General features: G+C 38.9%; 1 protein-coding gene across 21 annotated transcripts; it reads left to right on the forward strand.

The window, feature by feature from the left end:
* On the forward strand, positions 1 to 27813 carry LOC101163634. Of its 21 annotated transcripts, none has more exons than XM_023965613.1 (21): positions 1 to 131; positions 4699 to 4816; positions 4940 to 5079; positions 5190 to 5499; positions 5625 to 5681; positions 7134 to 7273; positions 7384 to 7693; positions 7819 to 7875; positions 9465 to 9604; positions 9715 to 10024; positions 10150 to 10206; positions 13517 to 13656; positions 13767 to 14076; positions 14210 to 14266; positions 16809 to 16948; positions 17060 to 17369; positions 17495 to 17551; positions 19017 to 19331; positions 25264 to 25521; positions 25626 to 25684; positions 25756 to 27813. In XM_023965613.1, the coding sequence occupies exons 2-20, from the start codon at positions 4705 to 4707 to the stop codon at positions 25637 to 25639; spliced, it is 3234 nt and encodes a 1077-aa protein (XP_023821381.1). In that variant the 5' UTR covers positions 1 to 131; positions 4699 to 4704; the 3' UTR covers positions 25640 to 25684; positions 25756 to 27813. The 21 variants fall into 21 exon arrangements, with proteins under 21 accessions (XP_023821381.1, XP_023821382.1, XP_023821383.1 ...); XM_023965614.1 differs by having other exon boundaries at positions 25765 to 27813; XM_023965615.1 differs by having other exon boundaries at positions 27223 to 27813.
* The last annotated feature ends 22 nt before the right edge of the window (positions 27814 to 27835 follow it).

Here is a 27835-nt window from a genome sequence, read left to right on the forward strand (position 1 = left end):
CCGGTGCACGTGACGTCACAACGGAAGTGACGTCACAACGGAAGCCACACTACAACGGAATCGGGGATCAGCTTGTTGGTACACAGTAGTGTATTGGCTTTTTCTATGTTCATCACTTCAACAAGAAGGAGGTAAACAAGAGTACGAATTGGAAACCGGACGAGGAAGTGAAAATGTTGATGTTCAATGTTACTATATATCTGTACTTTTGATGTTATTTGGTTAGGCAAGGCAGCCCCAGGTTTTTTGCCGGTTTATATTGTTAGCTCCTTCCTTTGCCTCACGAGGAGACAGCCAGTGTACAGAAAGACCACTAAAGTTCACGGTGAATCGTCGAATTTGCGTCTGGCGCCTCTCCTTTGCCGCGCGGCGAAGTCAAACTGGCCGTTTGTCCTAAAACGTGTTCCTGCGCTTCATGCTGCGGCCGAGTGGGAGGAGCTTCCAGCTAATGTTTTTAGCCTGATCGCTACATGGAGCATGTCTGTGTTTATCTCACTTACAATGCATGGAAGACGCAGGTGGTGTTGAGAGATCAGGCTGATTTATTATGAAGAGTTCTAAAAAAAATGTAGTCTGGTCCCCATTCAGGGTTTATGAGCGAGCGAGCTTCACAAGCTGAAGCTCCGCCAGCCCCCCGGCTGCTAGCTGGCTGGCAGACCCAGAGCTGCTTTTTTTTAAGGAACTTTATTGAACACAAAACAGAACAACACCAGAACACTTGCAAAAAAAAAAAAAAAAAATCACAAAATATGGAGGATACAGTAGAAAGAATAACGCAATTAAAGGGGAGCAAAAAAAAAAAAAAGAAGTAGAATACTTATCATTATGCATATACCTGCACATGCACACATTCTTAGACAAAAAGACAAAAAAGAAAACAATTTCAGAGTTGGATAGTAGTACATAATGCAGGGGGATGTACAACAATGACTAAATAAACTGTCTCGGATACCGGGATTATCGCTCAGAATATCATATACTGTTATGTCTTTTGGTGAGTAGATTAATCTTATGGATTTAAAGTATAAATTCACTTTTTTATATAAAAGAAGGTAAAGTTGGGGTGACATTTCTGTAATCTGTTTTGGTGTATAAAAAAATCTGGCCAAACATAACGCGTTATTGATACATAAATTATTTACATTTTTGTGTAGTAACAGGCCAAAAATTATGATTTCTTTTAAAGAGAAGTCCATAATGAATGGGAATTTATAGCTTAACAATTTGTACATTTTTACAACGTTACATAGGAAAATATGTGGTTGGTGTCGTTCCTCAACAGCAGTCTGGCAGAAGGAACAACAGTTGTCATCAATGTTAAAACATAACCTAAGTAATTCTTTGGAGGGATAGAAATTGTTCATAATTTTGAACTGTATAACTTTTGTGAAGTTTCATGAATGCGGTTCTTAATTTGGAAAAAATATTTTGTTCGAATGTCTGAAATATATTATTTTTGTTCTGTCGTCCAGGAAATAATCTTGTAATGAACCAATTTCTGATAAGAGTTGTTACATTTTTTGTCCATAAGAGGGCATCCTTCAATTGATAATGAGGCTAATTATGGTTTTATAGTTACATGTCATTGTGTTTACGTAGTTTCAAGAATTCTGCAATGGGAGGATTTAAGTTATGTTTTAAACAAAATTGCTCATAATCTAGAAAATTACCCTACCTGTTCATCAGGTCAGTGATCGACCACACACTTCGCCCAAACCATTCAGATCAAAACACTGACTTGTTTCTATGGAGGATGTATCTGTTGTTCCAAATAACATTTGAGTGTGGCGAGAAATTATGCACATACAATATTTTCCAGTATAACAGAATTTTTTGTGGAACTCTGATAATGCTATAGAGCTTATTAACATCAAACTCACTAATAAGCACAAACTTTAACCCACCTATTTTGTTAAATAAATAATTTGGGACACAGAATCAGAATTATTGGTTTTGTTTGATCCACCATTTTAACCAGTTTATCTTCAGGGTCCCATTAAGGCTGTCAAAATCAATAACTGAGATGACCATCTTTAAATTCTTTGTCTATATATTTAGTTCTTTTTCATGTAATGAGGTTTGTTTCTCCAAATATAGTTAAAATTCATTTGGTTCATGGATTTTATCATTTTGTGTGGGATGGCAATAGAGTAAGATGGGTAAATACATCTTGACAAACACTCTATCTTTGTTAGATAGATCCGGTCCAGCAGCGACATGTCTCTTTGGAGCCACATATTGCCTTGCATTCATCACGTTTTTTCCTCACATTCCTTGATTAGCTCATTTTTTTAATCTTTGTTGATGTACATGCCCAGGTATTTAATTTCAGATTTAATGGGGGATATGATTGATTTCTTTTAAAGGTGTGTCATGAATAGCCAATAGTTCACATTTATTTAAGTTTAAGTTTAACCCTGATGCTTTGGAAAGTTTGTTACATTTTCAATAGCTGCTGTAATTTGATGCTAATCTTTTAAAAGCAGTGTTGTGTCTTCTGCTAGCTGGCTAATAAAGATCCCTGTGTCCAGGACATTTAACTTTTCAATATTATTACAATTCTTAAAATAGATGGCCAACATCTCAGTAACTAATAAGATATTGTGAGATGGGAAAGCCTTGAGGGATTAGTACTCCAGTTTTGAAACTTGGGGTGGAGCCATTTGGAAGGATAACACAACTGCGGATATTCAGATATATACCATAGACGAAGTTTCCTAAATTTAGTGACAAAACCAAAATTCTCCAGTGTTATAAACGGATGCTCCACTGAGTCAAAGGCTTTGTAAAAATCCATAAAGAGAATAAAACCATTATCTTCTATAAGATGTCGGTGTTCAATAATGTCCATAACCTGTCTTATATTATTATGAACTGCCCTTTAAATAGCCAGAATGTGTTGTCGCAATAGGTCCTGAGAGTCCCGTATGGAGACGAGAGGCAAAGATCTATGTTAATAATTTGTCGTCTGAATTTCTTAAAGTGATAGGTCTTCTGTTTTCTGTAAGTCTAGAATCTTTGTAAGGTTTTGGGATGGAAACTATAATCCCATGTTTCATTGTAGTTGGGAGTGTGCAGGTCTCAAAAATTTCCAGGAAGACTTGATACAGATACAAATTTCTGATATCTTCCCAAAAGTGTCTATGATGGTCCCCTGTGAGCCCATCTGATCCAGGAGATTTATTAAGAGAGAGTTGACTAATCACAGCATCAATCTTAGAGATTAAAAGTGAAAGTAAAATTGATGTCTATTTTGGGGATGTGTTGAGCAATCTCTTTTATAATATTGTCAACGTCTGTTCTCGAAAGATTTGAGCTGTAGAGTTGGCTATAAAATCTACACATTTCTGAGGATGTAGACCTAGAGCCGGTGTACCTAGGTGTAGGTACCAAAACTGTTTGGCCTGCAATAAGTGTTCGGGGGCCTGCGAATAATGATGACGTCACACTTGATTGGCTGTACGTTGGTCCGATGACGTGTCAGATAGTGATTAGTCCGGACAAATTACGGTTCTACCATAAATGAAGAAATTTTGAGTTCCGTTGTAAATAAACAAAGCTCCGACGTAGAGCGACATGATCTTCTCAACGAGCTTTTATTATTGTTATGACTATAAGTGCATGTTCGCTTATAGTTTTTTCTTTTTTAAATCCATGGGGCCAGTACTTTATTCTTTGGCAGAACAGACCCGGAAGTAGGGTTAGGATTAGGTTAATACGTGCTAACAATATTTAGCCGCGGATAAACCTAAACTGGAATAACATCAGCCTTTATTTTGTCTGGACCTGACTGGAAACACTAAATTACATGATTTTTTGCACGGTTTCTCAGGACTGTTTATTCCTAAGCTGCTTCTCTGCTTGGAGATGCAAATCTTCCGGGAGACCTTCCGGGAGACGGTTCTCCTGAGCTCGCTCACGCAGAGCAGCCAAACCGAGTGTGGTCTAAACTTTTCTCTGGACCGCATACCGTAACAAAACACCCTCCCCTGCCTGCGTACGAGAAACTAGGAGACTCCAGCTGATCTACTCAGAGACACGGTTTGCTAGCGTCAAGCAACAGGTTTATTCTAACAGCCACATATCTTTTTACAAAGTGGGTTGTGGCAAAATCTCTGTATAAACATTACAAAGAATAATGTAAGACACAAATTATTAAGGAAGAAAACTTTAAGTTACATGCCACAAGTCCCTGATTAGTGGATGCGATGAGGCGACCTAATCACTGTTCAGATAGCTTAACTCTCAATTGCAATCTCAAATTGCACTGCAGCCCGAACAGTGTTTGGTGTAAACGCACCACATGGAGAGGAGTATTGAGTTCTATAGCTTTACTCGATTAAACATGGAGATGAACCACTCCATAAAAACACAACTGGCAACATGTTCTGACAGCCTGGAACAAAAACACATGTAATTATTCAAACTGCATATCTCAAATATGGTAAAGCTTTTAAAGCCTTATAATTTTCTGAGTTTTTTAAAGATTCAACATTCTTTTAAATTTCGCAGATTCAGGCAAGATGGGTTTGTTATTAGTATATTTTCATTTAAATGTAATATTAGGCCAGGATGAAAATTAAATTGAATAAATAAATCAGTTGTCTTTCTTGTTTTAAAAAAACCCCAGGAACTGCTGGCTAAAATGTTAATATAATTTAAGGCCAAAGATATCTAATTATGCTTTTTTTTTAACAGATCACAATGTATTGTCCTTTTTGTGGACACCAGCAGCCCTTTAAACCACTGTTTTGCTGTTCATGTGGCAAGAGCATCAAATTCCTGTGTGATATTGATGATGACGAGCCTGGGACAAGTAAGGTTTAAGTTTCTTTCTGTTTTTAAATGAGGCTTACCGGTAGGCAATGTACACTCTATATACTCTATGAGCATAGTTGAGAACACTATGTGTCTTTCTGTCCTTTTTTATTGACAATTGGACCCTTATCTGAAGCTGAGGCACCTGGAGAAAGTGCATTGGAGTCATTTCAGACTTCCCCGAGTCTAAAGGAGAAAGAGGAACGAATGTGTTTAAAAATAAAAAAAGTAACATTAAAAGAGAAGCGGAAGGTTGTGAAGGTAACTCTTTTTGCTGATATAAACTAAAAATTTGTTGACAGTCCATTGTGTTGTGTATTTATAGTGTCAGTGATGTAGTTAACAGTCAGTATTTCAATGTTTCCCTGTAGATTTCAGTAGGCCTTATGCGGCTACAAGATGGTGGACTGAAGGCTGCAAGAGGAACAGTGCTTCCCCTTTTGGTGCAACCAGAGGTGGATGCCACTGAATTGCAGAGAGCTGCTGAACAAAAACTGAAGGCCTTCCACCGAAAGTTACATGGTGGTCCCTTCTTACTGCTCTACCCTGACGGTACAAAGATAAATAATATACCAGGAACGGAAGTACCTTTCACTCTAAAAGAGTACAAAGAGACATTGGGGAAGGCCTACCAACGAATCACACTGTACATTTGTGCAGCTGAAGATTTCTTTACCTCTTGTAAGTAATTATGAAAGAATTTCCAACCAAGAAGAACCTTTCAAAATGATTTGTGTTTTTCATGAAAAATTATCTGTCGTTTTAAGTAGTCTAAAATCTTCTCATACTGTTGATGTACTTCACAGCTCAGGAAACCAACTCTGAATCTGACTTATCAGATTCAGAGGAGATCATCAGGAGAGGTGAATAAATAAGATTGTTTACATTATCATATGTGGGTGACATGATAGTGATTTGAGTTCTTGGGAATCAAACTATTCAATGCAACATTAATGACTTGAAATTTTATTTTATATTTAAGTAAAAGATTACTTTCAAACAATAATCATAATATTCAGTAAGGAAATAAGTTACTTGAGTAAGAGAGATTTTTTTTTCAGAGTTAAGTCTGTGGCAGCTCCAGGATTTTTTTTTTACTTCAATAGATTAGAGGTTTCTAAATGACTGTACAGAGTAGCCAATTCATTTTTATGTAAAATTACAATTCAAAGAAGGAAAGTAACAGGGGTGCATATTCATACGATTCAAATCATTAACAGTTGGAAAAAAAGGTACCTTCATCTTGAGGACTCCTTAGGAACCTGACATTTCTACAGCATGAGCTACAGTATACCAAGGATGCATGGACGGTTCACCTCACAGAAAGGACTAAACATGACCTGATAAATGACAAAGCAAAGAGATTTAAGTTTAAAATTTGTTTAGGTGCTTTCTCAAAAGTCCCTCTACTTAAATACATATTTATTTAGTTAAATGCACACTATATCAACCCAACCTCTTCAATGAACACCATCATATTTGGCATAATCTAAAAAAAAATTTGAAGAAATTGGATCAACATAATTATTTGTCTTGCTAAATTTTAACATTCCGGTACACAAATACTAATATATGAAGGACACCCCCCTTCCCCCCAATAAAAATGACTTAATTAATTTTGTTCATCATTTTAATTGATGGGCTGCACGGTGGTACAGTGGTTAGCGCTCTTGACTCACAGCAAGAACGCCCTCGGTTCAGGTCCCGGCCGGGGGACCCGAAACAGAACATCAATGCGGTGCCTTAATGTCCGGAGTTTGCATGTTCTCCCCGTGCACGTGTGGGTTCTTTCCGGGGTCTCCGGATTCCTCCCCCCATCCAAAAACTTGCTTCATAGGTCAATTGGGTACTCTAAGTTGTCCCTAGGTGTGAGTGTGAGAGTGAATGGGTGTGTGATATGTGACACTGCAAAGTGACGAACTGTCAAGTGTGTCCCCTGTCTTCGTCCACGAGTGGCCGGGATCGGCTCCGGCAGCCCCGTGACCCCGAAAGGGATAAAACGGTAGAAGAGAATAAATGAATGAAATTTAATTGAGGATTTTATAAGTAGAAATAAACTGAACCCATTCTTGTATGTAAGAAATATGGTGTTTGATGGGTTTGTGTTTGAAAAAAGTGAAGTTCATCAGTCAACATCTTTCATTCTTGAAAAATTCAACTTATTTTTTTGGTTTTCATTAATTAAACTTAGTAATTACTATTAAAGATTAATTATTTTCTTAATGCCTAGCTATAATTCCAGCTAGCTAGCTATATACTCTATGAGTATAGTTGAGAACACTATGTGTCTTTCTGTCCTTTTTTATTGACAATTGGACCCTTATTTGAAGCTGAGGCACCTGGAGAAAGTGCATTGGAGTCATTTCAGACTTCCCCAAGTCTAAAGGAGAAAGAGGAACGAATGTGTTTCAAAAAGAAAAAAGCACCATTAAAAGAGAAGCGGAAGGTTGTGAAGGTAATTATTTTTGCTGATATAAACTAATAATTTGTTGACAGTCCATTGTGTTGTGTATTTATAGTGTCAGTGATGTAGTTAACAGTCAGTATTTCAATGTTTCCCTGTAGATTTCAGTAGGCCTTATGCGGCTACAAGATGGTGGACTGAAGGCTGCAAGAGGAACAGTGCTTCCCCTTTTGGTGCAACCAGAGGTGGATGCCACTGAACTGCAGAGAGCTGCTGAGCAAAAGCTGAAGGCCTTCCACCGAAAGTTACATGGTGGTCCCTTCTTACTGCTCTACCCTGACGGTACAAAGATAAATAATATACCAGGAACGGAAGTACCTTTCACTCTAAAAGAGTACAAGGAGACATTGGGGAAGGCCTACCAACGAATCACACTGTACATTTGTGCAGCTGAAGATTTCTTTACCTCTTGTAAGTAATTATGAAAGAATTTCCAACCAAGAAGAACCTTTCAAAATGATTTGTGTTTTTCATGAAAAATTATCTGTCGTTTTAAGTAGTCTAAAATCTTCTCATACTGTTGATGTACTTCAAAGCTCAGGAAACCAACTCTGAATCTGACTTATCAGATTCAGAGGAGATCATCAGGAGAGGTGAATAAATAAGATTGTTTACATTATCATATGTGGGTGACATGATAGTGATTTGAGTTCTTGGGAATCAAACTATTCAATGCAAAATTTATGATTTGAGAATGTCTTTATATTTAAGTAAAAGATTACTTTCAAACAAGAATTATAATAGTCAGTAAGGAAATAAGTTACTTGAGCAAGAGAGATTTTTTTTGCAGAGTTATGTCTGTGGCAGCTCCAGGATTTCTTCTCTGCAATAGCTTAGAGGTTTCTAAATCACTGTATGGAGTAGCTAAATCATTTTTATGTAAAATTACAATTCAAAGAAGGAAAGTAACAGGAGTGCATATTCATACGATTCAAATCATTATCAGTCAGAAAAAAATTTACCTTCATCTTTAGGAGCCTGATATTTTTACAGCATGAGCTACAGCAGTGAACCCCAACCTTTTCAACGCCACGGACCGGTCTTGTAATTGAAGGCGATTGATTATTGTTGCTATGCTGCGATAAACAACTAACATAGTTGTGACCAGACAAACCCTGAGCTTTTATTTTGACACTCATGACATCGTACATCGCACAGGTGTCATCATCCTCTCCCCTTCCCACACTCATGGGGCAAAAAATAACTTCTGTCTATTTAGCTTTCTTTTTTTGGAAGTCGAAGGCTCCTCTTCTGTCTCCTGGCTGGGCCTTTTCCCCTTGGCAGAGAAATGTTCCAAAGACGTTTGTTTTTAACTCATTGTGCCAGATCCTGGGTTTCATTTTAGCGGTATCCTATAACGTGACCAAGAAGAACGCCTTGGCCTATGTCAAGAGTTTTATTGACGGATGTTACAGAGAATCGGGCAGTCTTTCCAAATAAAACATCTTTCAGATTACGAAATAAATAAACCGGAAGTAACGTAAGTTATTTATTTTTTCTATGCGGCCCCATACCGGTCCGCGGCCCGGAGTTTGGGGACCGCTGAGCTACAGTATACCAGGATGCATGGAAGGTTCACCCCACAGAATGGACAAAACATGACCTGATAAATGACAAAGCAAAGACGGTAAAGTTTAAAATTCGCTCAGGTACTTTCTGGAAAGTCCCTCTACTTAAATACATAATTATTTAGTAAAATGCACACTATATCAACCCAACCCCTTAACTAAACACCATCATATTCAGCATAATCTGAAAAAGATTAGAGGAAATTCGCATCAACATGATTATTTGTCTTTCTAAATTTAACATACCAGTACACAAATACTAATATATGAAGGACAGCCCCCCGCTCCCCCCCATAAAATTGACTTAATTAATTTTGTTCATCATTTTAATTGATGATTTTATAAGTAGAAATAAACTGAACCCCTTCTTGTATGTTAAAAATATGGTGTGAAATGGGTTTGTGTGTGAAAATAGTGAAGTTCACCAGTCAACATCTTTCAATCTTGAAAAATTAAACTTATTTTTTTGGTTTTCATTAATTAAACTTAGTAATTACTATTAAAGATTAATTATTTTCTTAATGCCTAGCTATAATTCCAGCTAGCTAGCTATATACTCTATGAGTATAGTTGAGAACACTATGTGTCTTTCTGTCCTTTTTTATTGACAATTGGACCCTTATTTGAAGCTGAGGCACCTGGAGAAAGTGCATTGGAGTCATTTCAGACTTCCCCGAGTCTAAAGGAGAAAGAGGAACGAATGCGTTTCAAAAAGAAAAAAGTAACATTAAAAGAGAAGCGGAAGGTTGTGAAGGTAATTCTTTTTGCTGATATAAACTAATAATTTGTTGACAGTCCATTGTGTTGTGTATTTATAGTGTCAGTGATGTAGTTAACAGTCAGTATTTCAATGTTTCCCTGTAGATTTCAGTAGGCCTTATGCGGCTACAAGATGGTGGACTGAAGGCTGCAAGAGGAACAGTGCTTCCCCTTTTGGTGCAACCAGAGGTGGATGCCACTGAATTGCAGAGAGCTGCTGAGCAAAAACTGAAGGCCTTCCACCGAAAGTTACATGGTGGTCCCTTCTTACTGCTCTACCCTGACGGTACAAAGATAAATAATATACCAGGAACAGAAGTACCTTTCACTCTAAAAGAGTACAAGGAGACATTGGGGAAGGCCTACCAACGAATCACACTGTACATTTGTGCAGCTGAAGATTTCTTTACCTCTTGTAAGTAATTATGAAAGAATTTCCAACCAAGAAGAACCTTTCAAAATGATTTGTGTTTTTCATGAAAAATTATCTGTCGTTTTAAGTAGTCTAAAATCTTCTCATACTGTTTATGTACTTCACAGCTCAGGAAACTAACTCTGAATCTGACTTATCAGATTCAGAGGAGATCATCAGGAGAGGTGAATAAATAAGATTGTTTACATGATCATATGTGGGTGACATGATAGTGATTTGAGTTCTTGGGAATCAAAATATTCAATGCAAAATTTATGATTTGAGAATGTCTTTATATTTAAGTAAAAGATTACTTTCAAACAAGAATTATAATAGTCAGTAAGGAAATAAGCTACTTGAGCAAGAGAGATTTTTTTTCAGAGTTAAGTCTGTGGCAGCTCCAGGATTTTTTTTTACTTCAATAGCTTAGAGGTTTCTAAATGACTGTAAGGATTGGCTAATTCATCTTTATGTAAAATTAAAATTCAAAGAAGGAAAGTAACAGGGGTGCATATTCATACGATTCAAATCGTTAACAGTCAGAAAAAATTTAACCTTCATCTTGAGGACTCTTTAGGAACCTGACATTTCTACAGCATGAGCTACAGTATACCAGGATCCATGGAAGGTTCACCCTAGAGCCCTGCGCGGGACTATTTTCTTCATCCCGCTCCCGCCCGCGCCCGCTGAATTTTTGACCAATCCTGCCCGCTCCCGCAACGTATGCGTTACACTCCCGCCCGCTCCCGCAATATGTATGTCCACTCCCGCCCGCACCCGCAAAACTCGTAGACTTTAGTCCCGCACAGTAATAGAGATGCATTGATTTTGTAATGTCTCCCGTTCCGCAGGAAAAAAACACCTACCGTAATTTCCGGACTACAAGCCGCTACTTTTTTCCTGCGCTTACAGCCGTGCGGCTTATTCAGTGACGCGGCTAATTTATGGATTTTATTGACAGCCGCCGCGTACGTATTTTCGGACACAGTGAATGGTTTGAATTCTCTAAGACCAAACACAAGTCATTTGTTTTTCAACACACCTCTAAGCAGCCAAACAGCACGGACCTCACTTCAGGTCTTAGACACTTCAGTCATGGTTCAACAAAACGAAACACGCATGCCCAGCCGCATCCCAGAATCCTTTGGTGCCATTAGACCCAACGAGCACGTGATCGCCGCTACAATATGATGAAGCTTTCAAGTTAAAAGCAATCGTTAAAAGCAGCGTGAAAAAATCCACCATCACCAACGGGTTTGGAAAAGCCGGTCAGCTGCGTGACAAAGAGAACAGCGCATGGAGTGAATTTAACTCTGTCATAGTGACTCGGCTGGCTGCACGTAAATATGTGGGAATAACATCAACCTTTATTTTGTCGGGACACGACTGGAAACACAAATTGACGTGGTCGTTTTAACGGTTCTTAAGGACTGAGCGGAGTTTTGCATTGAAACGCTCACAGCCTCCGTGTGAGCTGGAGACTGCGTGTCGTTTGAGCTGCGGGGCCGATGGCAGTCTGAAGGCTCCCACACGTAACAACGCATCCGCCCCTCATACACAAAACGTACAGTATTAAGTCCGATTGCTCTGCACAGACACGATTTGCTCCGTCCACCAGCGCAATGGGGACGAAGCGCTCCTCCTTGAAGCCGCCCTGGCCAGAGCTGTCGGAGTAGATAGGAAGGGGAGACAAGGAGCGCGCGGGAGCCATGAGGCGTCGAGCCATTCTGCAGGCTGCAGCCAGGGCTTACTCGAGGCGTCCGCGGAACAACAGTGTTTGTTGTGGAAGGAAACTTCTGACCCACGCGCCGCGAGGAGGCGCGCGTATCGCGCTGAGGCGCGCGCTTTTCAGTCGTCGCTGATTTATTTTACTAGTGTGTTTTTTAACCAGCCCTGTTACTCCCATAACGCTGCCGCGACACAAGCGGAAGGAGAGCTTTACCCGTTCACCCCTCCGTGCACTGCTGATACTTGCTCATTCCTAAACACTTACAACAGAATGGCGAGCCGGGCGTTGGCCCCGCCTTTAGCCCCTAAGACTCATGGGAAATGGGGGATCGCGGATGCAAATTTCCTCATCATAACTGAGGGATGTAATGTTGATTATATGGTTACTGTTTGTAATTTTATGTATGATACCTAGATTGTCAAAAGTTAAAAAAAAAAAAAAAAAAAAAAACATAACTGAGGAACTTGTGAACAGAATAGAGCTGCATACTGTTTGGCAGATGTAGATATACTCAATTACATGAGCCTGAGGCAAAACTGACTCCACCCACTGTGTGCTTATAAATCACACTTGCTCTGTGAGTCAGGACGTTATCTGTCAGGATGACAATGTTGCCTAATTCATGCGGCTTGTACTTCGATGCGGCTTGTGTTTGTATAAAATTAGTTAAACACGTGAGAATAAGTAGGTGCGGCTAATAATTGGGTGCGCTTTGTAGTCCGGAATTTACGGTATTTGTATTGATATTATTAAAGAGATTCATGTCCCTCCTCCAGCCTCATCTTTTCATGCGTTCCTCTTGTGTAATGTGCAACTTAATTATTAAATATATTTTTACCAATCCTGTTCTGTTAAAAGTGTGCGTGTGTGTGCGCGCAGACAGACGGCCTGAAGCGCGCTCTTAGTAAGAGGCGGGGCGTGGCGCACCTCCAACAACAGGTTAGATGACAGAGGCCATTGGGCGTCTCTACCTGGTGCCTTCACGGAGCTTTAGTACATAAGAATCAAACAGCCGCCCAGCCTAACGTAGTCCGCTAATATATATTCATGAGATATTCATGCCAGCACTGATCCCGCGGGTTTTTTTTTTTGCCGCCCGCTCCCGCCCGCAGCACAATTCAAACCGCCCAATCCCGCGAGATTTGGGTTGTGTCCCGCGGGACCCGGTTGGACCCGATCCCAATGCAGCCCTCTAGTTCACCCCACAGAATGGACAAAACATGACCTGATAAATGACAAAGCAAAGACATTAAAGTTTAAAATTTGCTAAGGTACTTTGTCAAACGTCCCTCTACTTAAATACATATTTATGTAGTAAAATGCACACTATATCAACCCAACCTCTTCAATAAACACCATCATATTTGGCATAATCTGAAAAAAATGAGAGGAAACTCACATCAACATGATTATTTGTCTTGCTACATCTTAACATACCAGGACACAAATACTAATATATGAAGGACACCCCCCCCCCATAGAAATGACTTAATTAATGTTGTTCATCATTTTAATTGATGATTCTATTAGTAGAAATGAACTGAACCCCTTCTTGTATGTTAGAAATATCGTGTGAAATGGGTTTGTCTGTGAAAAAAGGGAAGTTCACCAGTCAACATCTCTTTCAAAAAATTCAACTTAGTAATTACTATTAAAGATTAATTATTTTCTTAATGCCTAGCTATAATTCCAGCTAGCTAGCTATATACTCTATGAGTATAGTTGAGAACACTATGTGTCTTTCTGTCCTTTTTTATTGACAATTGGACCCTTATTTGAAGCTGAGGCACCTGGAGAAAGTGCATTGGAGTCATTTCAGACTTCCCCGAGTCTAAAGGAGAAAGAGGAACGAATGCGTTTCAAAAAGAAAAAAGTAACATTAAAAGAGAAGCGGAAGGTTGTGAAGGTAATTCTTTTTGCTGATATAAACTAATAATTTGTTGACAGTCCATTGTGTTGTGTATTTATAGTGTCAGTGATGTAGTTAACAGTCAGTATTTCAATGTTTCCCTGTAGATTTCAGTAGGCCTTATGCGGCTACAAGATGGTGGACTGAAGGCTGCAAGAGGAACAGTGCTTCCCCTTTTGGTGCAACCAGAGGTGGATGCCACTGAATTGCAGAGAGCTGCTGAGCAAAAACTGAAGGCCTTCCACCGAAAGTTACATGGTGGTCCCTTCTTACTGCTCTACCCTGACGGTACAAAGATAAATAATATACCAGGAACGGAAGTACCTTTCACTCTAAAAGAGTACAAGGAGACATTGGGGAAGGCCTACCAACGAATTACACTGTACATTTGTGCAGCTGAAGATTTCTCTAACTCTTGTAAGTAATTATGAAATAATTTCCAACCAAGAAGAACCTTTCAAAATGATTTGTGTTTTTCATGAAAAATTGAAAAATTGTCTGTCATTTTAAGTAGTCTAAAATCTTCTCATACTGTTGATGTACTTCACAGCTCAGGAAACCAACTCTGAATCTGACTTATCAGATTCAGAGGAGATCATCAGGAGAGGTGAATAAATAAGATTGTTTACATTATCATATGTGGGTGACATGATAGTTAGTGATTTGAGTTCTTGGGGAATCAAACTATTAAATGCAAATGTAATGAATTTAAATTTTTTTATATTCAAGTAAAATATTACTTTCAAACAAGAATTATAATAGTCAGTAAGGAAATAAGTTACACGAGTAAGAGATATTTTTTATTTTTTCAGAGTTGAGTCTGGGGCAGCTCCAGGATTTTTTTATTGCAATAGCTTAGAGGTTTCTTATGGAAGCGATTGTTTAGCATTATTTTAAAAAAAAAGTCATAAGCAAAAATGCCTTTTAATTTTCAAAATGAATTTTCATTTTTTGACTCAATATTAAAAAGAAAAAGCAATACTGCAAAATGCTTTTTCATTTTCTATTTAAAAACCGCTTATTCTGTCTCATATTTAAAAGAAAATGCAAAGAGGGGGATTGCATTTTCATTTTCACGTCAACCCTGCGCATAGTGTTGCATAATTCAATTAGACTTAGCATTTCCAGAGGGGAGGCAGGATGATGACATCAGTGCTATCTCCGTGTGTCCGGCTGCTAAGAGACACATGCTGGGAGCAGTGTAGCTTTGTTTTAGTGGCAGAGTAGAGGGCTTTGTGACGGTTGTGTACTCCTGATGATTGTACACAGCTTCTCTGGACTACGTAGCAGCATTTCCAGCTTTCGCGGTTCTCCTTCGGACGCACCGTGGTTCGTCGAAACTTTCCCCCGGACTAGCTTTGTTTTCGGACCGGCAGACGCTATCGCATAGCGGAGCGCAAAGCCCCGCGATCTGAAGCTCCGGTTCGCTGAAGGCGGAAGTGCTTTTACACAGATCTGAGAAACTCTAAACCATCATATTAATTTGTGTTTCCAGTGGTGTCCAGACAAAATAAAGGATGATGTACTTCCCACATATTTACATCTAAGATGCTCATTGCGGCATTGCCCGCACAGAGTTTTAAGTACCTCCACGGCCAATGCTTTAGCACATATTAGCCTAATGCTAACCTGTCTTTCGGGTCCTTCCAGCGAAGAAAAAAGCACTGAACACACATTTAAAAAATATGAGAGAGAAAGCCCCTAATAATAATCATAAGAGTAATAAAGCACAGTGAAAAGCACATGCAGCTTCATTATGAAAACGAAAAAGCATTTCGGGTATTGACTTTTATTTTTAATTATGCTACACAATCCCTTCCATCGTTTGTAAATGACTGTACAGAGTAGCTAATTCATTTTTATGTAAAATTACAATTCAAAGAAGGAAAGTAACAGGGGTGCATATTCATACGATTCAAATAATTAACAGTCAGAAAAAATGTACCTTCATCTTGAGGACTCCTTAGGAACCTGACATTTCTACAGCATGAGCTACAGTATACCAGGATGCATGGACGGTTCACCTCACAGAAAGGACTAAACATGACCTGATAAATGACAAAGCAAAGAGATTTAAGTTTAAAATTTGCTAAGGTACTTTGTCAAAAGTCCCTCTACTTAAATACATATTTATGTAGTAAAATGCACACTATATCAACCCAACCTCTTCAATAAACACCATCATATTTGGCATAATCAAAAAAAAAATTAGAAGAAATTTGCATCAACATGATTACCGTATTTTCCGGACTATAAGTCTCCCTTTTTTTCATAGTTTGGCAAGGGGTGCGACTTATACTCCGCAGCGACTTATATTAGAAATAAATTGAAATAAATACATTGTTAACACTCCTGTTATGTTCATTTGTGAGGAACAGAGATGATGTTCCTGGGTCAATTTGATGTATGAGGTATGTTAAGTGACTCAGAGAATCAGCAAACTTTTTTTTACAGTAAGATCTTGAAGGCTAACAACATAATATTCTATTTTCGAATGATTTCATAGATTCAGAAATGCAATAAAAATGACAACTGTTTCTACAAAAACAGGATGAAAACAGAGTATTAGTTGGCCAATGATGCTTCATGAAAGGAATAAATAAATAAGTTTGAGAAAAAATTACTGTGAAATTATTAGATAAACAGTCTGCTATGATTGTGTCATATAAGGTTGTGAAAGTTAAAATGCGACTTATCTGTGTTTTTTTCTACTTTATAATGCATTTTTGGGCTGGTGCGACTTATACTCCGGTGCGACTTATAGTCCGGAAAATACGGTATTTGTCTTGCTACACTTAACATACCAGGACACAAATACTAATATATGAAGGACCCCCCCCCCCCCCCCCCCCCCCCCCCCATAGAAATGACTTAATTAATGTTGTTCATCATTTTAATTGAATATTCTATGAGTAGAAATGAACTGAACCCCTTCTTGTATGTTAGAAATATCGTGTGAAATGGGTTTGTCTGTGAAAAAAAGGAAGTTCACCAGTAAACGTCTCTTTCGAAAAATTCAACTAAGGAATTACTATTAAAGATTAATTATTTTCTTAATGCCTAGCTATAATTCCAGCTAGCTAGCTATATACTCTATGAGTATAGTTGAGAACACTATGTGTCTTTCTGTCCTTTTTTATTGACAATTGGACCCTTATTTGAAGCTGAGGCACCTGGAGAAAGTGCATTGGAGTCATTTCAGACTTCCCCGAGTCTAAAGGAGAAAGAGGAACGAATGCGTTTCAAAAAGAAAAAAGTAACATTTCAAGAGAAGAGGAAGGTTGTGAAGGTAACTCTTCTTGCTGATATAAACTAATAATTTGTTTGACAGTCCATTGTGTTGTGTATTTATAGTGTCAGTGATCTAGTTAACAGTCAGTATTTCAATGTTTCCCTGTAGATTTCAGTAGGCCTTATGCGGCTACAAGATGGTGGACTGAAGGCTGCAAGAGGAACAGTGATGCCCCTTTTGGTGCAACCAGAGGTGGATGCCACTGAATTGCAGAGAGCTGCTGAGCAAAAACTGAAGGCCGTCCACACAAATTTACATAGTGGTCCCTTCTTACTGCTCTACCCTGACGGTACAAAGATAAATAATATACCAGGAACAGAAGTACCTTTCTCTCTAAAGCAGTACAAGGAGATATTGGGAAAGCCCTTCCAACGAATCACACTGTACATTTGTGCAGCTGAAGATTTCTCTAACTCTTGTAAGTAATTATGAAAGAATTTCCAACCAAGAAGAACCTTTCAAAATGATTTGTGTTTTTCATGAAAAATTGTCTGTTGTTTTAAGTAGTCTAAAATCTTCTCATACTGTTTATGTACTTCAAAGCTCAGGAAACTAACTCTGAATCTGACTTATCAGATTCAGAGGAGATCATCAGGAGAGGTGAAAAAATAAGATTGTTTACATTATCATATGTGGGTGACATGATAGTTAGTGAATCAAACTATTCAATGCAAAATTAATGACTTTATTTTTTTTTTATATTCAAGTCAATATTACTTTCAAACAGGAGTTATAATAGTCAGTAAGGAAATAAGTTATTTGAGTAAGAGATCTTTTTTTTTTTTTTGCAGAGTTACGTCTGGGGCAGCTCCAGAATTTTTTTTATTGCAATAGAGGTTTCTTATGGAAGCGATTGTTTAGCATTATTTAAAAAAAAAGTCATAACCAGAAATGCATTTTTGGGGGGAGCTGTGAGCTGCTGCTGAATTGCGCTCGGGGGCAGTAGCGTTAAGAGTCTTGCGCAAGGGCCCCAACTTGGTGATGTTAATTGCTCGCCATTGATATGGTAATTGCCCCCAGTACCAATGTTTATTCCCCTCCGGGAATCTAACCTTGGATTCCTGCGTGGCAGCCTTCCTTCTACCTTACCAACCCCGCTACCCAGCCGCCCAAAAACATAGATAATCTGTCACCCCTCCTCTTAAAAGACAGTTCTTTACAACACAACTCTTATCTACTCACACACATACACCCATCGTGCTGTTTTTTTAAAGATCTTCTCTCTTTTTCTTTGATTTCATAGGTTTTGAGAAAGGTGTCAAAGATTTGTGTTGAAATTTAGCATGCAATATAATGTTGCTGACTTAATTAATTTTGTTCATCGTTTTTATTGATGATCCTGGGAGCCAGTTTAGCTCGTGCTAGTTTGCGGCGCCTTCCGTCCGTGAAACCAGGGCTCGAATCCAGGATGCTCCCTATTCCCTTCTCTGCTTCTGTGCCAGACCCAAACCCAGATAAATTTAGAGGGTTGCGTCAGGAAGGGCATCCGGCGTAAAACATTACCAAGTTAACCACGCGACTGCACCTCGAAAGAGAGGTTGTTTTGCTGTGGTGACCACTGATGGGAAAAGCCGAAAGAGGAAGAAGATTTTTATTGATGATTCTATAAGTAGAAATGAACTGAACCCCCAGTAATAAAAGGTTTTTATGTCGTTTTTCATTGCAGTTTGAAAACCTTTAAAGACTTTAGTTCAGCTTGAAGCATAATTTCAAGATAAGTTTAAGCTTTTCTTAAATTTCAAGCCCTTTGGTTAGTTTGCTAGTAAATTATTACATATTTGAATCCTGTTTTCCACCATTGTGCATTAGTATCCTACCACTAAATGTCAGTTCTGGTGTTGCTGTCAGAAACACTGCGGTGGTTCCAAAACTCATTGAAATTTAGCAAAGTACATTCAGTATAATCCAGTGGTATAACTCTGATGTGCTTTGTTTCTTTTTGTATGTCAGGGAAATATTCTGTGAAATGGGTTTGTGTGTGGAATTTTTTTTGAATTTTATCATTTTATCTAATTCTCTTTCATTCTTAAAAAATTCAACTTAGTTTTTTGGTGTCTCCCACCAGATGTTCAACAACATCACATTTGTAAGGAGGATGAGGATGAAGGGCAGCTTTGCAAGCAGGAGGGACAGTCCAATCTGTACCAAGCAGAACCAGAACCTCCACAGATCAAAGAGGAACCAGAGGAGCAGTGCGGTGGTCAGGAAGGAGAGCGGTTGGTGCAGAATCAGGACACCGACGTGAAGGTGGAAATCAAGTCTGAATGCAGAGAAACAGCTGTAGACTCTGAAAGTAACATGTTTGCATTTAAGGAAGAAGATCCACAGTATTGCCACAGAAATACTATCAGGATTCCTGAAAGACAGTTACATGAAATGGGTATGTAAACCTTTTACCTTAAGGTCAGTAATTTATCACTTTGTTTTATTTTGGTCACACTGCCTTTTAGCCAATAAAGAGGTTATTTTTATAAATGCAGGTATATGAAAACTAGGTTCATGTAGCATTCCAGCCGGACTTGATTCAGACGATGGACTCAATGATGATAACTTATGGACTATGATGGGGTATTCCAACCCATTTATTTACTCCACCGTCATAGTCACACCGTGAGAGCTGAAGAAAAGCAAAACAACAAAATTACAATGATTCCTTTTTGATAATCAACCGTCCTTTACCTTAGCTTGTAGCGTTAGATTGTTGGGTAACTTCAAACAGCAACCTATTTTGCAATTTTACTCAAAACAAATTAAAATAATCACAAAATGTATACAGTAAACATAACCAAGAATGGAGATGGAGCCAAAGTAAACATTTTCTCATAAAGTAGGAATGACTGAATACAAAGCAGTTAAAGATCAACCAAAGAATCTCGAGTAGAATATTATTGTTATGTAAGATGTAAGGTTCCAACCAAACATGAATATTTCTGGACGCCAGCTATTAACTTAATTTAGAGCACTTAAGATGACATGAATTTTTTGAAAAATTGGATGGAGTTTGTTGAAAAATTGATTTGGAAAATTCAGAGGCTTTAATTTGTGCTGTTGAACTTTATAGCAGTAGTGTTTTACAAATAACCATGCAGAACTGTGCTTGTGTTTTAGGAATTACCACAAAGACTTATCACAATATGCCACAGTGTGTATGTCACACCGGCCCTTACTTTTTCTTTCTACCTTGCTGCTGGTTTGCACACAATCATGTCGCTGGTGGCCTCTTGTGATCTTCCCTGTAGAATAACAATCTTTTGTGTCAAAGTCAACATATTAACACAAAACTAATGGCAAAAGTAAAAACAGTTCATTGTTACCCGTTTACGAGGATGATGCCAGGACTGTAATTAACGTTCAAATTCACATACATATACATACAATATGTAGTGAATTGTATTGCACGACTCCCTGAGTACAGGCCTAAGAGCTGTTAGTATGGTCAGGTGACTGAGCATGAATAAAATTTCAATTAATATTTGACAATATAGCCTAGCATACATGAAGTGATGTAAGGCCACAAAAATTCAAAAAAGTGCAGTGTCCACGTGCTGAAAAATGGTCAAAATGTAGAGTGCCATTTTATATCGATTGTGTAGAATAATGCAGTGTCTGTTCCAAAACAGCCCAGGTAGTACAGCGTGTTGTGTGGGTCAGGGGTCCAGGAAGACGGGTATGAGGTATTTAGGTTGAGGGCCCGAATGGTCTGGGGGAAGAAGCTCCTCCTATTTATCTCTGTTTTAGCCTTGTGCATAAGGAGGGCAATGGGAGGGATTTAAAGCCCTTTGTTGTGTGCATTTTGGAAAAGCAATGCGACCAAATAATTCTAGACAGCTCTTCCAGCACTGCATGAGCATGTTGTGCTATTTACAGTTACAAGGACTGAATCAGCCTCAAAAGGTCATCTGTTGAAAAAATACAAACAGTTTTAACTGTGGGGGTTATTGTCAAAATATGTTTTTAACAAAGTTTTAAAGAAGACAGTCTGATCGCAAGTTGAGGGGGGGGGGCATATATGTATGTGTGTATCATTGTATAATCAATATCAATCAATCAATATAACCGGTGAAAGTGTAAGCAAGACAAAAGCGCATGGATTCCGATTTTCTCAGATCGGATACAGGCCTAATTCATATGTGGAAATAAATCGGATACGAATCGGATACGTGCATTTGCGTGTGCCATGTAAGCAGACAAATCGGATAGTGTCGGAGAACCGTAAATTAAACAAAGGCGTATCCGCGGAAGGCGGAAATGCTGCTACGTAGTCCTCAGAACGTATACGTTTGATAGTTTCAGCATTGTATAGTGTAAATGCAAAAATCGGATACGGGTCACTTTTGAAAGGTGATGTAAGTGGGTCGTCAAAAAAATCGGATATAGTCAGAAAATCTGATATGGGCATCAAGACCTGCAGTGTAAATGCGGCCTTAGGGACCGTCAACAAATTAACAAGTGCATGAGATGGAGAAGATTTAGATCAAACTTAGGACTAAATGCTTTGCAAAAATAAAAAAAATTACTATAAAACATTTCCTCATGTTGTGTTTAAATAAATGTATTTTTTCTACAATGTTTTAATGAGAAAAGTTTTGCAATCAAGATGCTCAATATCTTATAAGAACAATGGTTTGAAGTGAAGATTCTGTTTTTTTTAAATAGCTTCCAAACCATGTGACCTTATGATTGCAAATATATAACAAATTATGTCTCCAACATACACCATACACACAAAAATTTTATGAGAATTGTCATATTAAAATTCCAAAGGTTTGCATATTAAATCTGGTCAATATTTTCAATAGCTCATAAACCATGTGACCCAAAGAGATTAAACATATTCCGAACTGTAGCACTGACATCCCAAAAACAAAGACGCCACTTTGTTTTGTTATTAACGTTGTTAAATATTTTATATGAATTTTTATATCAAACTTTCACAGGTTTGCATAAGAAATTTGGTCATTGTTTCACAATAGCTCCCAAACCACCTGACCCAAAGAGATTAAACCTATGCCGAATTGTGGTACTGACATCCCAACATCAGAAACAATATTTTTTTTGGTAATCAAAGATAATAATTATTTTATATAAATTTGTATATCAAAATTTCACAGGTTTGCAAATGAAATTTGGTCTTTTTTTTTCAATAGCTCCCAAACCGCCTGACCAAAAGAGATTAAACATATGCCGAATTGTGGTAGTGACCTCAAATTGCTGGAGTTTTATATAAAAATTTCATATGTGTGTATGGTGTATGTTGGAGCCATGAGTTGGCATATATTTGCAATCATAAGGTCACATGATTTGGAAGCTATTTAAAGAAAAAAAACAGAATGTTTACATCAAACCATTTTTCTCATATTTTGAGCATCTATGATTGCAAAACCTTACTTATTAAAACATTACAAAATAAATATGATTATTTAAACACACCATGAGGAAATGTCTTATAGTAATTTATTTCTTTTTTGCAAAGCATTTAGTCTTAGTTAAGTCTTGGCAACAATCTGGCAACAAAGCGGCCGCAGAAAAGATTACAGGTGAGACATGCCTCACCAGCAGGGGGCAGACGTGAGCTGACAGCTGCTTTGTAGCTACACTGGTACCGTAGAAAAAGACTAAGAACGTCTTTCTCCATTGAGAGGGAGGAACTCGTATAAAATAAAGGAAAATAAGGAAGACTTTACAACAGATCATAGAGATTTTTGTGGAGGATCGACACATGGACTCAAAAAGTAAGGCCAAAGACGTTTTTCAATGTTTGTTTTTAAAAAAATAACATGGGAGTAAGTGGATAAAAATGTAAGTAAAGTAATTTATTGTATGATCATTTTTACAGACAGACAACATTTGATAACACTGATTAAAGCTCCAGAATTTGAATTTGGAAAAATACCAGAAATAGTTACTGAAGGTCAAATGTGTGCTGAACACATTCTGTATACTTTAATTTCTTACAGTACATATGAATAATTTATACACAAGGGGGGGGGGGGGGGCTCAGCTAGCAGCACATACTTTGATTGAGGCATCTGATTGGTCACTTGATAACTTGAACAATTTGTCATTAAAAAATGTTGTGAAAAAACGAGTGATTAGCGAAACATGCTAAAAACAGTTAGCTGAGCAGTAGTGGTTGGTTATTCTGACAAATAGACCGAGTAATAACTGTTTATTTCTCAATAGAAGTCTAAGAGATTCTGGCTTCTTGGAGCCAGCAGGTACTTCCTATTTGGATTCAAAGGGGGAGGGTTGTTCAGTCAGTCAGTTCTCCAGTCATTGATTGAGAAAGAACGGACACAAATGCCTTTAAAAAGAAAGTCCTACTGTGCAGATTACAAACTGCAAGCATCGAAATATGCTGCCGAAAACGGTAATCGAGCAGCAGGAAGAAGGTTTGGAGTGAGTGAGAAACTCGTGAGGGATTGGCGAAAAGCGGAGGCTATTCTCACTGTAATGAAAAAAACGAAAAAAGCTAATCGCGGGCTAAGAGCTAGATGGCCACAGCTGGAGGAGCGGGTTCACCGATGGGTGCTGGAACAACGCGCTGCAGGAAGAGGTTTCACGACGGTGCAGTTACGTCTCCACGCCCAGGTAGTTGCCAAAGAGATGAATATAAATAACTTTGCGGGAGGACCTTCCTGGTGTTACCGCTTCATGCAACGCAGCCGTCTCTTCATCAAAGAAAGAACAACGAAGACCCCAAATCTGCCTGCAGATTTCGAAGCAGAGACGGACCGCTTCCGTGAGTTCATTTGAAACCAGTAACTGTGCACAACGTGACAGCAGATATATGATTAACACGGATGAATGAAGATGAATATTGAATGGACACATTGTTGTGCTTTTATACCAGTATTTGATCCAGGTACTCTTATTTTTCACGAAGCTAAATGGAAATTAAAGTGTGAAGGCAGGAGTTTATTTCTAGTCCGTTGACGCGTCAAATTTGCGGAAAGAAGCCGGAGAAACGGTAAAATGTTCCGGGTCACGGAAAAACCCCCAGAAAAACTTCCGTTGTACTTTCAAAATAAAATAGTTTTAAATGCTCTCCATCTCTCTCTCTCTATCCATCCATCCGCATGCGTATATAATCTCACTGAAGGGGTCTTTCATACTCAAAAGTCTCTTGCTGATGAAAGGAGGTTTTCTTCTTCAAATTTGATGATACATGGCTCCAATTTATTCTTTCCTTTTCACGGATCAGTCGTCCTGGTACCTTTGCTGAAAAAAATCCTCAAAGCATGATGTTTCCGCCCCCATGCTTTACAGGTGCTATGATGTTCTTTGGATGCAACTCAGTTTTCTTTCTCCTCCAAACACGACGAGTAGATTTCTTACCAAAAAGTTCTGTTTTGGTTTAATTTGACCCTAGGACATTTCCCCAACATCCTCCGGATCATCCAAATGCTGTCTAGAAAACCTTCGACTGGCCTGCACATGCACTGGCTTTAGCAGTGGGACACGTCTGGCACTGCAGGATTTAAGTTCCTGGCAGCGTAGTGTGTTACTGATGGTAGTCTTTGTTCCTTCGGTCCCAGCTCTCTGTAGGTCAGACACTAGGTCCACCGTGTGGTTCTGGGATTTTTTCTCACTGTTCTTATGATCATTTTGACTCCACAAGTTGAGATCTTGCAAGGAGCCCCAGATGGAGGGAGATTATCAGTGGTCTTGTATGTCTTCCATTTCCTAATAATTTCTCCCACAGTTGATTTCTTCACACCAAGTTGCTTATCTATTGCAGATTCAGTTTTCCCAGTCTGGTGCAGGTCAACAGTTTAGTTTCTTGTGTCCTTATACAGCTCTTTGGTCTTGGCTATAGTGGAGTTTGGAGTGTGTGTTTTTGACAAAAAAATATTCATGACACACAACGTGCATTTTATAAGTACTCAATGAGGAATGAAGGAGGCGGAATGAAGACAATGTACACAAACTAATGGTTATTAGATGGACTCCCTATGCAATGCAAGGGAGATGCACTGCAGACAGACGAGTGTAAATCTAGAAAATGATAAATATTTTAATTAACTTCACCTTCTAACCATTTTTTCAAAGACCTTATTTATAAGAGAACATAAAACATTCAACAAAGGGCTGAAAGAAGTCTGTCTTTTTGAAGTTTTGCTTCGCTTGGTCTGTGTTTTAATGGCTAACAGCAGTAGTGTTTGTAGTAATACTCTTTAGAGGACAAGCCAATTGAAAACTCAAGAAAAAGCTACACGTGCACCAGGAGAATTAACACAGCAGCAAAACTAACGACTCACCACCATTCAGCTCACTTAAACTGAAGCTTCAAAAATTCTTTCTGCCTCCAGATGTCCTGCAGCGACATGACTATAAAATGGAGGAGGATGACCCAGAACCTCCACAGATCAAAGAGGAACCAGAGGAACTGTGCTGTAATGAGGAGGGAGAGCAGCTGCTCCTGAGTCAGGAGCCTGATGTGAAGGTGGAGTTCATGTCTGAATGTGAGGACAGTGAAAATTTCATGTTCGAGTTCAAGGACGAGACGGATCAGGAGTGCAGTTTGCAGAACATCATCGACGATTCTGAAGCAGAGCCGCGAAATAAAGGTCTGTAGAGTTGAACTGTTCTGACAGTTTTTTGTATGTTTTATTTCAGCATATCAGTGTGTCATTCAATTCCTTAAGTTTTAACCAAACTCAATGCCTTACAGCTCAGACGTACTAAAAAACAAGCTCCTTTTGAAAATCCGTCTTCAAATGTTGAAGTGCAGTAAGTCTTTAATTCACATATTAACCAGATGACTTCACTAATGGGATTTTATTTTGAATAACCAGAATTAGTATCTGCAGGCTTCCTCTTCCGCTTCGGCCCGTCATGGTTCACCATCTGTGAGGCCGCAGAATATGGACTGAGCATGCTCCAAGTGCTGTTAGGTTTTTGTCCTCTTTAAATCTATACTGAACAACAACTACACAAAACATGAAATGTATGGACATAGCTTTGAGGACTTCATGCTGTAACGAGCACACAAGAGCTGAACTTCACTGACACCTGACAGGTGTGCTGTGCGCATAAAGCATGAAGTTGCGGACTTGTGGCCTGGTAAAGCGCAGACTGTAAGACTATTTTGATGTCAGGTCCTGTGATCACGGGGGAGAGAAATTATTCTGGACTGATTGGGTTTGTCACTCTGTGCTGTTCACATGTAATGAATTCAGTATTTTCGATTTTCCTACAACGTAAACTTCTTTCTTATACTATTGTTAGATCATAGGTGTTTGGAAAAACAACAGTTTTGCCGGCTTGAACACAATAGTGCAAAATAAAAATCTGATAAACGGATTGCTAAACCGTTCCCACGGATTAATCAATTATGCTCGTACTGTTTCAAAATCGTGCGCGCGCACAGATTGCATGCGCATGTCTCCAGAACACGGCCTGTGGCTAATGATGTCACGCTATTAGATTGGCTGTACGTTGGTCAGATAGCGTGAAAGATAGTGATTGGTCTGGATAAATTACGATAAAACCGTAGAAGAAGAAATTTGAGTTCCGTTGTAAACAAAGCTCCTACATGGAGTGAGATGATCTTCTAAACGGACTTTTATCATTATTATGATTATTAATAAGTGCATGCCCGCTTAGTCTTTTCTTTTAAATCCGTGCGGCCCGGAATGACCCGGACGAATGGTTAGGATTAGGTTAATACATGCTAACAACATTTAGCCGTGAATGAATTTAAACCCGAAAAATATAATCGGACTGGTAACACAAATTCACATGATTGTTTGCAGGGTTTCTCAGGACTGTTCATTCAATAGCTGCCTCCACCCGTCCCAAAGCCGCTCCTCTGCTCGGAGATACAAATCTCCCAGGAGACTTTGTTCTCCTGTATTCGGCAGCTCGCTCACGCAGAAAAGCCAGACAGTCTCCTCCGTTTCTTGCACACTGTAACAAAGCACCCTCCCCCGCCTGCAAACCCAAAGCTACGAGTCTGGCTGCTCTGCTCAGAGACACGCACATGCAATGTGGGCCCGCGCAAGATTGCGCAAAAGTATGAGCACAATTGATTAATCTGTGGGCACAGTGTCGCAATCCGTGCGCACAGTTTATCAGATTTTTTTATTTATTTTTTTTGGCCACTGGCACTTGGAGAGCTATGTAACAATGTTCTATAGCTACTCACCTTTCTGCTAGGATTGGCTTGGCTAGTTAAGCAAACCTAACTAAAAAAGAATATCCAATTCGTTGATGCTTTGGAGACGTTACTATGTGTAAAATATTTATGCAACTTTTATATTTAACAGCCACATTCTCCACTTCAACTGAATCCCTTTTGGGCGATCAGGAGACGTTTGATCCCCCCACGAGTGCGGGGCCTTCAACTCTGAACAGGAAAAGGAAGCGGAAGACGAGGCTAGACGCCAGCGATGTGATGAAAGCCTTCCTGAAAATCCAGCAGCAGCAGCATGAGGAGTTTATGCGTGCTGAGGAGCTGCACCACCAGCAGGAGACACAGATGCTGGAGAACTGGATAAAGGCGGACAGGGAGATGGAGGAACGTCACCTGGAACTGCAGAGGCAAACTAACCACATGCTTGAAAGGATAATGACCCGACTGCTGGATTTGGTGTCTCCGACGCATCAGAAGATGTCTCGGGCCCAACAAACTCCCCACAATTTTTACTCTGATAATGAACTGATGACAGAAGAATCCAAACCATGATTGCCACAAACTTCGCCACACAAAGACTCAAGTTTGATCAAAATTGGTCCATTTTTTTCATCTTCAGTGCTGATTAATGTGAAGACTTTTGGTATGGTCTACCAAATATTGTATGCTTTTTATGTTACCAAACATTTTTTTGATTTAGATTAAAATAACTTTTTCAAAGAATGACTTGTTTTTGTTGTTGACCC

This window comes from Oryzias latipes, chromosome 17 (genome assembly GCF_002234675.1).
Source record: "Oryzias latipes chromosome 17, ASM223467v1".
In the NCBI taxonomy this organism is placed as follows: domain Eukaryota; kingdom Metazoa; phylum Chordata; class Actinopteri; order Beloniformes; family Adrianichthyidae; genus Oryzias; species Oryzias latipes.